The sequence below is a fragment of the Pteropus medius genome, unplaced genomic scaffold (genome assembly GCF_902729225.1).
Source record: "Pteropus medius unplaced genomic scaffold, Ma_sr-lr_union100, whole genome shotgun sequence".
Lineage (NCBI taxonomy): Eukaryota > Metazoa > Chordata > Mammalia > Chiroptera > Pteropodidae > Pteropus > Pteropus medius.
In genome coordinates, this window is record NW_024354875.1 from 34,511,218 (window position 1) to 34,523,228 (window position 12,011).

The window sequence follows — 12,011 nt, forward strand, 5'->3', positions numbered from 1 at the left end:
GGTCTTGAGAACTACCTGTCTGAAAGGTATGTCATGTGGTGATGGAATAATTTTATGTGTTTTGTGTGAAATAGCATGAAAATAAGAGACCATCTTAAACTCACATTCTATGTTGATTTATTTTTAAAATTAAGCTGTAGATATTTATTTTCTAATTAGGTAATATTTATATTTAAAAAAGACTACTCAAGTACTTTTTCCAAAAATCCAAGCATGCAGAATATGACACACACACACAACTAAAGTCACAATTTGAATAAATGTCTTAGAAAAAAGTCATGGCAACAAAAACTTAACAATTCATAAATAGTTCAATGACTGGCCTAAATCACTTACACAATTGGCCTGTTGGAGGATGGTGCCTGGGTGATTACAGTACTTGAGGTTGGTGAAGGTACTGCCTGCTGAATAATCACACTTGAGTCAGAACTTGTAAGCAGCACATTGGGAACCTGTAATGATGCTGGACGAACAATAGCTGATGTAGGCTGTGCAGTTTGTGCCAATGGTACTTCCTATTAAATGATAGAGAAAATACACAAGTCAATAGATAAAAATGCAAGCAAATTCACATACCTTAATAAGCAGTATAACACACTTCAAAAGCATCCACAGGACACTATTTAATAACCCCACGAAGTCAAATAATATCTAAAGTTAATTAAAAGAAAAATTTTTAAGCACCTGTAAGGTTTCAAATACAAGGTTCATAATTTAATTTTAAAACACCTGAGTGTTATTTTCAGTGCAACTTATTTTCCTATTAATCCAGAAATAAGTTAGGCTGAGCAACGCAGCTATGATTCCATGAGAATTTTAGTAAAAATAAATAAAAAATGCAATCCTTTCTCATGGAATCATAGAACTTAAAATTCAGAAGGGATTGGGTAGTCCTACTCCATCACTACAAAAAGAGGAAAGAGATCCAGGAAGACTGTGTTATGGTTGATACAAACTCAATAATAGAAATGTTTAAAAAAATGTTAAAGCAATACAAAATCAACACAAATTTTAAAGCCGTACAAAACACCTTCATTACCAATAATTTCTCAGTATCAAAGAGCCAATATTGATATCTTGAATGTAAAATAATTATATAATTGTAAATAATTATTAAAGTGACGTCTTTCCAAACTAAAGAAAAAACAGAGTTTGTGAGTTAGCCAGGACCTTACAGATAGTCTTTCCCCCAGTTTTACAGATCAGAAAACACATTAAGGGTACCCGTAACTCCTTCACTAGTTAGTATAAAAGTAGTAACTACTTGGGTCTATGTGAACTTTGAATTGGCCTTTATGCTGCCACTTAGCATCAAAATCTTATTAAGCAACATAGGAAGAAAGATAATCTAGTATTATTGGAACTTCATCTATTCAACAAGTTTGAGAATTTATAACATGCCCTCAAGGACTAGTGAGAAGAGAGAGACCATAAACAAGTAAAACAAACAAGAAAATTTCAGATTGAAATATGTTAGAGTAAGAGTACAACATAATAAATCATGAAAATTAACCAAAGGAAGGTTGGAGTTGGGTACTTTAGATAGCATAGTGAAGTAACATAAGCTTCTTTGAAAAAATGGCATTTGAACTGATAATGAAAGGATAAGGAGAACATTCTAGGGGGAAGAATACAACACCAAGAGTAATGTCTTTGAGGCAGGAAAAAGTTTGAAATATATGATGCACACACCGGAGAGGATGGATAGGTAAACAAGCCCAGATCAGTGAGGACTTATGGAAGGAGTGTGAATTACCTTCAATGCAATGGTAACCAGTGAAGAATTTTAAGCAGGGAAGTGACATAAATGTATTATGATAGCTGGGACTAAGGTAGTGACGCTAAAGACAAAAGACGATAAATTAAAAATATATTCGGGAAGCAGATCTGATAAGATTTGCTGTTGGTTTCGGTGTGAAGGAAAAGAAGAAATTAAGAATTCTTGACTTGAGCAACTAGATGGATGGGGAGAAAATTTACTGAGATAGGAAATCTGTAGAAAGAATCAAGGGCTCTGATTAAGACATACTAAGTTTAAGATGACAGTCCAGGTGGTCCCAAGTTACCAGGCTGTTCAAGATGCAGAAACTATCTACACCTACAAAGACCTGTACTCAGGCAGTATCATCACCGTAGTTGTTATGTAGTTATAGTAGATCCATTGCTAAGAATGAGTAACTATGCCCTTAACCCTTTAAAAGCCTAAATAACTTTTGTTCAAATAATTTTTAGTTGTAAAGATTCTTAACTAAGCTGTAACCATATAAAAGTAGTGAAAAATAAAACCCAGAAAAATTAAATTTATAAATTTATATATCCTTTCAAAAATAAGTTTTATCTAAAATGACTGCTATTCGCCCCTATAATTTTTCAGTGTGTAATAAAAAGCTAATTACCTACAAAAATGAAATATTCTTTCCTTGAAATTTCTATGAGTATTCACAGGCTTTTACACATAAGACTATTACAACCTGACACTGAATTATGTATAACTTATTCTCTTAACATTTTATGTAGATCAAATATTAAAACAGGGAGATTTTTTCAACTTAGTCTGTGTTTCTACCATAAATACAAATTTCTAACCTTTTCATCACTGGTAGTAGATTCTGGATGAGGTAAAGGACTATCCTGGTGAGTTGTTTCTACAACGGATGGCTCCTCAATTTTGCTTCTTACGATGGGTGTTGCAAGAGGAGATAAATCTAGAGGCATCTAAGATAAATGCAAACATTAAAGAAAATGTTAGGAGTTAAAAATCAGTATATCTAAAATAAGAAATCAGTATATCTAAAATAAGAAAACAGGAACTGTAAACTTTAATTATTGTTCTATCAGAAGTACTATTTTTTAATTTCATGGTTAACAACATACTTTTTTTTCCTATGTAGTCCATCAGAAAATTTTTTACAATAATTTTTTTCAATTACAGTTGGCATACAATGTTATATTAGTTTCAGGTGTACAACATAGTGATTAGACATTTATATACCTTACGGAGTGATCAACCTGATAAATCTAGTACCCATCTGATACCATACATAATTATTACAATATTATTGACTATATTCCTTGTTATGCTTTATATCTTCCTCATGACTATTTTGTAACTACTATTTGTACTCCTTAATCCCTTCCCCTTTTTTACTAAACAACATACTTTTTTAATGTCGTCTTCTGAGGCTTTCTTGAATTCATTCTCAAATGGACTTGCCAACTCATTGAACAAACCCACTTCTTCACAGTTTTTCAAGAATCTTGTTGGTGTTGGGGTCTGATCTGAAATAAATGTCAAAAAGCAATCACATAGATTTAAATATTATATAAGACCCTAAAATATAGCTAGTAAATTAACAAATTAGCAGGACTGGTTCAGTCAGCTGTTAATTCTCTCTTTGGAAAGACCTCTTCCTTTAAGGCAAACAAAATTTGGTTAAGTTCTTTTGCAGTTCGAGATACTTCCTCCAAGTTTATGAACCATAAAAGTATGAAAGAAGTCCTCCTTGTTCCTTAGTTCATACCATCTCTCTGAGTAGAGTGACATAAGAGTCTTCTATGCAGAGATCAACTATTATCATTACTTAACACAAAAATTTAAAAATATTTATATTATAAAAAATTACATTAAAAATACATGCAATTTGGGGAGAAGAGCATGTATATATTCATTCTAACTTGGCCCTTCCACTAGTATTCATAATCTATATGAAAGCAAGCTTAAGATAAAACAAAATCTTTAGTAGGTAGATCAAAATACTATAAGGAAGAAAAGAAGGTTAAAACAAGAGCTCTAAAACAAAAACAAAAAACAAAACCTTTCTTTTTACCATCTATGAAACCAATTTTCTATTTTAATGCATTTTTCAAGCCTGTACAAGTTTCATATCTATGGAATATTCTAGCTTAATTTCTAAGCAGCAGAAGAATAGTCAGCTCTACATTCTCAAAACTTGAAATATTTTAACTATACTTAAATATGTACTCATATAATGTGCATTAACACATGTACTGAATGCATGTGTGTACATGTGTTGGTTATAGAATAAGTGACAGTTAAGGTCCATGTTGAAAAAAATAATTTATGAATTTTGCCTGTTAAGTCTTATTAATTTCACGGCTACTCGTTCATATTGATCACAGCTGGGAGTACATTCAAATTCCATTCACGTTTTATACATTTTAAAGCATCAATTTTACAGGTTAGACCATGGATATAAGCTAAATAAAAGTATAAAGATGACTCCTTGTTTAACATAAAATACTCATAAAATCTTTTGAGAATTTAAAATTCATATATTTAACTATTGTGTCTCCAAAGTAGGTATTACCTACTGTTTTATCTTTGCCCCCACACCTATATGATATTAAGGTATGAACGTTTACTACATATATAGTTAACGCTATTGTCACACACATTAGACATAATGGAGGCCTATTAGTATTACCAGAATTACTGAAGGAGCTCTACTGTATCATCATTTTACCTATTAGTTAGTCTGAAACTTACATACTCCCTATTCCTGAAAAGACTTCCAAAATCATATTATGGTAAGGGCCCAGCGTGCATGTATCAGCTTAGGTCCATCATGACTGAATTAGTAAGGTGAATATAAATTTGAATCTTCTGTTGACACTTAAAGAGTTTATTTATCTAAGCCCAACGGAGGGTTCCTAATTTGTGTTAAAGTCTTAAAAAAATAAAATGCATATTCATAAATAACTTTTAGCAGTGATTACTGGAATGATCAAGCTTAAGAAACGTCAACACAGGCACATTCATTTAAACATGCAGATGGCTTATGGCTATTGATCATCAAATATATATCACACACATCATGCATTATATTTTACAGTAATGCTAAACTACTCATCTCAATGTTAGTAAAAAAATGGTCAAGTGCTATGTTTGAATGTGTTCTATTTTTCTATTGTATTAAATGTAAATAGGAAAGTAATTTCTACAAAGCCATCTCAAACATTTTTGAGTTAAAAAGTTATAGAGAGAGACACTGCTCTAAGCAGTCTTAGGCATGAAGTGACCCTTCCAGGCTGTTGTGATGTTGCTTGTTTTTTTTTGGCTCTCGTTCTTAACATCTGACGTATAATATTCTAAAGAAATGCACACCTTACTCTTTTCTGCTCACTTTTACTTATGGAACTGAAGATATGCTGAACATTCCCTTACATTTTCATAAATAAATTGTTTTTGATAAATTACCAACTTTTTGTTACCTCCAATTTTTTCATTACAAAACTTCTGATGTTGAAAGTACAGGTAGAACCACCTAATATTTGCCTCATTAACTCTCCAAAGACTGCATACAACAATTTGATCTCTATGTCTGGGTAATAATTTAAAAGTATTAAGAATATGCAGTATTATAGATTTACAAATAGAATAGCCTAAGCTTTACATGAGAAAAGATTTTAGGGTTAATATTTACGATCTTTGAATCTGTGGTAATGACACAAAAGGCCTGAAATTTACATAAATGTAAATATATTAAATTTTATATACCTTATCATACTTTTAAAATATATAAAATGCAATGAAATACAAATTATCTGTGCATACATAAACATAGATGTGTGTTGATATATATTTAAATACCAAAAATGGGGCAACTAATATAGCATAGAGAACAATAAATCGATGTATGAATTGAGTTTCTCTTTTCACGTACTGTGAAGGATAATCATCTGCTTAGGTAATACTGTATGTTCATAGGATCATACCAAAAAAAACCAATGAATTCAGGAGAGTACTGAGAATATTTTACTAACACAGATGTTTAGTCCAAAAAAGATACATAAACAGAATCTTAATGAAAAAATCTGTTTTGTGCTCCTCCAATAGGAGGAGCCTGATTATTTTCTATTTTCCCACAGCATTGTAGACCAGGTATAAACAGCTAAAAGAAACAATGACTAAACATCACATTAGTTCAATTATCAGTTAAATGTAAACTTTGGAGATGATATGAATGTTCCCAGAGTTCTAATTAACTTCCACAAAATTGACATCGAAACTACATTTGAAAACCATACAAAAAAGTGAAATGAATGATCAGAAGGAAACATGGAGATGTAATGGGTAAAATACATGTTGCCAACATTTAATGTAAATGAAATCATTGGAATATCACCAGACTATATTATTTACAGAGAATACACAAAAATTGTGCACATTCCAGGTGAAATATGTATATAAGCTATTAATAAAAGCATATACTAACCAGCCACAATGACACTGTCATTACGTGCTGGACCAAATTTCAGTGTCATCTCATGTTTATGTTTATGGACAGCCAAATGATCCTCGTTGGTAAAACGCTGTGGCAAAAAGTTTTAAAATATAGTTAAGATTTTCAATTTGATCAAATAAGTAAAATAAGGAAATTCATTTCCACAACATGTAAAACCACCATTAACAATGAAATAGCAGTTTGTTAACTATAAAAGAATCTATTGTTAGTATAGATAAACAAACTAGACTTCAAATAATCATAGAGAAACTCATTACCCAAGAATAAGCAATACTAATATATTACTAGGTCACATAGCTCATTTGAGAGCATATAAAAACAAAACCTGAGGCAAAGAAACTTTATATGAATTTCCTTTGGACATTAAAAACAGAACACTATTAATTTTTTGCCATATCATAGTAGAAATATATGCTCCATGGTGTAATGACTTTTGAAGGAAGTACTGTATTTACATAGACTTCAGGTTACTTACCACTTTTAAAATGAGAATTTTTTAATAAAAATATTACTCCTGGATGAATTAAGAAGTAAATCAGGTTCTTTATGTTACCATATAAAAAAAGAATGCCTCTGTCATAATTCAGTGAAGAAACAGCAAGCAATACAATAATACAGTTCATTTTAAAATACGATTAAATTTTTAACTTAAAATAATTAAAGTGATATTTTCTTCACTTTGTTTCATCACAGTTCTTATATTAAAAATGAAGCCAAATTATTTTTATAGATACACTTAACTTGCATAGGTCCTGCATGCCAAAGGTAACATTTATGATTACAGCATAATAAATGCACCATTTAAATATCTCCCATGTCTGGATATCAAGCTTTACAAAGATGCTCTTTACTGAGCAACATTTACAATTGAAAATAGGGGGCACTTACTTTTTATTTCATTTTATAATAAAATGCCAAATTAAGAGATCTAAATTCAGTCTCTAGGGGTGGCTCCATAGTGTAGTGGTTAGCACGTCTACTTTGCACGCAAAAGGTCCTGGTAGAGCCATGGACCATACCCCAGGTGCGCCAGCCCCCCTGGGTGTGCCAGACTCTGGGTGCAGCAGGCTCCGGGCGCATGCCGCGAGCATGTGGGAGGAGATCCAGTTCTTAAGGGTAAACAGCAACATCCACAGGTCAGGGGTAGAAGTGGGGGCATTAAAGAGGGGAAACTAAATAAATAAAGTCAATCTCTAGACTATGTCCTTACAAATGGGGATGTTAAAATTTTACATATTTGAACTTGGTTCCCCTAAACCATCAAAATGAATTCCTTCTCTTATGGTCCCTCCTCCCTCTATCCAATCACTATATCCTTTCATGTATCTAATAATAGTAGCTTTAGGGTAACATTAAAACAATGTAAAAGAATAAAACATGTCTTTCCATTGTACTTTTTATTCTAAAAGTTTTTAATTATTCTAAAAGTATGTCACTGAGTACCTTTTTCATCCTTAGCGCTGCCCACCAGATCCTCAATCTGTAGAAATTAATGCCTCATTTATGTTCCACTATGCTCTGCACAATGCCTTGATCATAGCACCTTTCAACATTATATTGATATTTTTGTATGTCTGTCCTTTTAAGTAAGCTGAGCTCCTACTGTTTGAGCTCCCCCAAAGTTAGCATATAGTAAACATTTAATAAATGTTCACTGAAAGAATAAGCTCCTTACAATAAAAAAGTTGAATCTTCAAGTTCAGTCTAAAGAAAAAACAAACCCATGAAAATCACAGACTGTACAGTAAAGTGAATTAGCTTTCATTTAATTTGGCTATATTTTGCTATCAAAATAAATATGGTTTACTACCAAGTCTTTAGGTTACTGTACACACCAACAGGAAGTCATCATTATATAACCCCTCTTCAGAACCTTCTTGAAGATGAGTGTTCAAACGCAATAGTACCTCTACCCCTTGACTTATTCACTTGTCAAATATTTACTGAGCACCAACTTAGGCACTGGGATCATAATCCACCTCTTCTCCCATTCGAGTGCTATTTTCCTATTGCTTTATCATTGTAAGAACCGCCCCCTCCCCACCTCCCCGCCCCCAATTTTGGAGGAATAAGTTGTCATCCTTTGATAGACTGTTGAAAAACAAAGCTCTTAGAGAATGAACATATCTGTAGAGTTTACTGGCATTATTTCATTGCTTTTTACTTAGCAATATAGTTTTAAATGTATATGTCTTACATTCCAAAGCAAAATGCACTTTATGTTCCAAATAACCTAATAATGTGGATTCTTCACAGAAGACAATCATTAATTCTAAATGAATGCATTCTGGTAAACATCCTAGATTTTAAAATGGCAAAGTCAGCATAATTAACAGATAAGAACTTGCAGAGTTATCTCCTAGAAATTTTATTCTACCAGTATCTCTGCTTGGATTGGTCTGACCACAAATATCCAAGTGCAACTACGTATAGGATATGTAACATTGTTTTGTACCAAACATGAGGAAATGGCACCAAGATTTTGATTCTAAGCGAAAAGGAGCCACTAAAAGGATCCTTAAAAACATTTACGGTCATATTAATATTAAAAAGGAAATACAAGAAATATGAATTTACAAAGTCTCATGCAAGATCTACAGATCAAATTTACCTAAATGCTATTTATAAAGCGACTTTATATACATACATGGAAAAAATATACTGAAATTGGCCCTTGATACAGGTGAGTTTAACCTTGGCTGTCATGTAAGAAAATTTATTTACCTCTAACAAGAAACCTAAAGATAGTGTCAAAAGGCAATCCTGTCAAAAGGCAGTCACCAAGATACATGTATAAATACACACACACACACACACACACACACACACACACATGTATTTTTCAAATACTTATAAAGCAGCTAATACATGCTAAGATAAAATTTTTGCAGAATATATTTGAGTTGCTTTCACGGTCAAATTTAAAAATTTATTCTAAAAATAAGTTTTGTACAAAAATTGTAATGATACTGCTAGTAATAACAACATATTGAATGCATATAATTTCTTTCTTCCAAGCAATTGAGAGTACAAATGTAAAATGTTATAGATGCATTCAGTATTTTGAGTACAGATGTGAACAAGACTTTGAGCATACAGCTGAGTAAACAATGGGAAAGGCAGTCAAAAAAGGTAGGACAGGATAGCTATCTTAAAAGGTTAAAAAAAGGGTAGCCTGAGAGATGGGAGGGACATGAATCAGATGCTTCTATAATAAATTGATATAAGCTTTGATATCTGAGAAATCCATGTTTCCAAGGCTTGAACGCTCACCAGAATTAACTTCCTAAGAAATCAGTCACTTGCATTTAATACATGCATTTACATACACAATGTAAAGTATTATTCCTATTTAACAGATAAATAGATACAACTAAATTATGAAGCCATCAGGACATTAGTTGAAGGATTCTATTCAACATCAGGTAGTTACTGATTAACTCTCTTTCTCTCTCACACACACAAACACACACATATCTCTCCACTGAAACTTTAGACTAAATAAAACAAATCTTTATCTCCTTCATAAAATAGTTTATAATGTTTACATTCTACCAAAAAAAAAACAATTTTCAATGAGAATATCACCAAAAGCAAAAATATTATCAATAAAACAGAAGAATTCCAATGTTAAATGAATCTTTCACTAAATTATCTCACTTTGTCTCTTTAACTGAAGTCAATGGAACATCTTTAAAACAAATGAAATTAACAGAACTCTGTGAAATACTTAATAGTGATGGAGGCATATAAAAAAAGATTTAATATCAAGAGTCAACAGTTAAAATTCTTTGCATTGATTTCTACAGGTCTCTCTCTGAAATGATATTATCAACAAAATATAGTTTAAATTTTAAAGATCTATTTGAAAATTTAAATTTGACTAAGTCTATTAAGTGTATTAAAGCTAAAATTCAAATTTGGAATAATGTCATCATTTAGTTGTGACAAAAAATAATTTGCACTACCATCGCTGAATTGGTGCTTCTAAAATCAATTTTTATTTGAACTTTTGATTTCTTAGGAAATACTATTTTAATCTAAATAGAGACTATACCATTTCTCTTACAGCATTATTTAACAAATGTGATGCTGACAATAGCCAGGGTACTATTTTGATCATTTACAGTTACATTCTTACAACACAGAGATTATTTTAAGTCTCTTAGAGAACAAACATAAGTAAAAAAAAAAAAACAGTAATCATACCTAAATTGGAGTGTTCATGATGAAAACAGTGCTTAAACTATTAGAATGAAAAATTGGTTTAGCTTTTAAAGATAATATGACGAAATGTATGAAAAACCTCCAATAGGTGTATATTTTGACCAAGTAATTCTACTTCTAAAAATGTATTTTAAGGAATTAGAGATGCATATAAAGGGCTATGTAGAAGGCTATTCATCACAATGCTGCTTATAACACTAGAATTATAAAATTATATAATTACAAAATAGTATGTTACTTTATATTTTATATTCTTATATAACATATATTATGTAACTTAAATAAAATTAAATTTTATTAAAAAATTATAAGTTATAAAATTATGAAAGCCCATAGAGAGGAATAGGCAAATAAATTATGGGATAGGCTACACAGCAACTTAAACTAATGTTTTTAGTTAACATACAAAATGTTCACGACACATACAATGTCATCTGCATACAAAGAGAAAACAAAACTTATGTGTGCAGTATGGTCCTAATTTTGTTTTAAAAATAAAAGGGGAGAAGAATTTATGAAATGCATTAAATGTTAACAGAAGTTTTCTGGATCGTATTTTGTCTTTTTAAACCTGTCGATATTTTCTATGATACTTTTGTAATTAAGGGGAAATAAAAACTTTTTATGTTAATTGAAAAGATAACATATGCAAAAACCTGTATTCAAATATACCTTGAAGTCTGAACATTCTTTTTAGGGATGACTCACTACATATGTAATGTAAGAATAGGCTTGGGTTCAAACTTAGGCTGTGTGTGTGTGTGTGTGTGTAAAAGGGTAAGTAACTCGTTCGTCGTTCCTGGGATAGAGTTTTAGTGATGGTTTTGAATAAACTTTATATTTTGAAAATCTTAAATTTACAGAAAAGTTGCAAAGATAGTACTAGAGTTCCTGTATATCCATTACCCACTTTCAATCCTCCCTAATGTCCTCATCTTACCTTACTGCAGAGTACATTTATCAAAACTAAGAAACCAACACTGATATATTATTGATAACTAAACCCCAGACTTTGGTATACTGTGTTTCGTGTTTCTCATTATAACATTGATGAAATGCTGTAGGAACTTAACTCTTGTTTTTATCAATTTGTCTATGGTACAACTGGTTTCATTTTATGTCATCTGGCCTAAAGTCAAAGAACTTATTGACAACATGGAGGACTTACTATACCCAGCTTAACCAGATTCAGGCTCCAAATGACATTTTGCTATGTCCCCCAATGTAACATCATCTCTGAAAACTATGACAAGGACTGCTAGCTGTCCCTCAATATCTATTACTTTCTTTCCTTCAAGAACAGAACTTCCAAATTTTAGTTGAGTACTTGGTTGCCCAGAACATAAAAACTATATTTTCTAGCTTCTTTTGCAATTAGGTGGCCATGTGATCAAGTACTTGCCAAAAAGAATAAGTTAAAATTATTTGCATTACTTCTAGTTAATGTACCTAAAATGGTGGATATGTGTGTGTGCTCTGCTTCTCCTTCTCTCGCACTATTGTTGGAATGTAGACTTG

General features: G+C 31.5%; 1 protein-coding gene across 2 annotated transcripts in view; it reads right to left on the bottom strand.

Annotated features, from left to right (window-relative positions):
- The window catches only part of ATF2 (activating transcription factor 2), a 71,315-nt gene that overhangs the window by 36,504 nt on the left and 22,800 nt on the right, over positions 1 to 12,011 (bottom strand). The window contains exons 5-8 of one of the 2 annotated variants that reach the window (XM_039855884.1): positions 6,237 to 6,333; positions 3,161 to 3,279; positions 2,587 to 2,715; positions 337 to 515 (exon numbers count right to left, since the gene is read on the bottom strand). In XM_039855884.1, coding sequence (XP_039711818.1) covers positions 337 to 515; positions 2,587 to 2,715; positions 3,161 to 3,279; positions 6,237 to 6,333 — 524 coding nt within the window. The remainder of the gene's footprint in view (positions 1 to 336; positions 516 to 2,586; positions 2,716 to 3,160; positions 3,280 to 6,236; positions 6,334 to 12,011) is intronic. The other variant, XM_039855885.1, reaches the window with a different exon arrangement.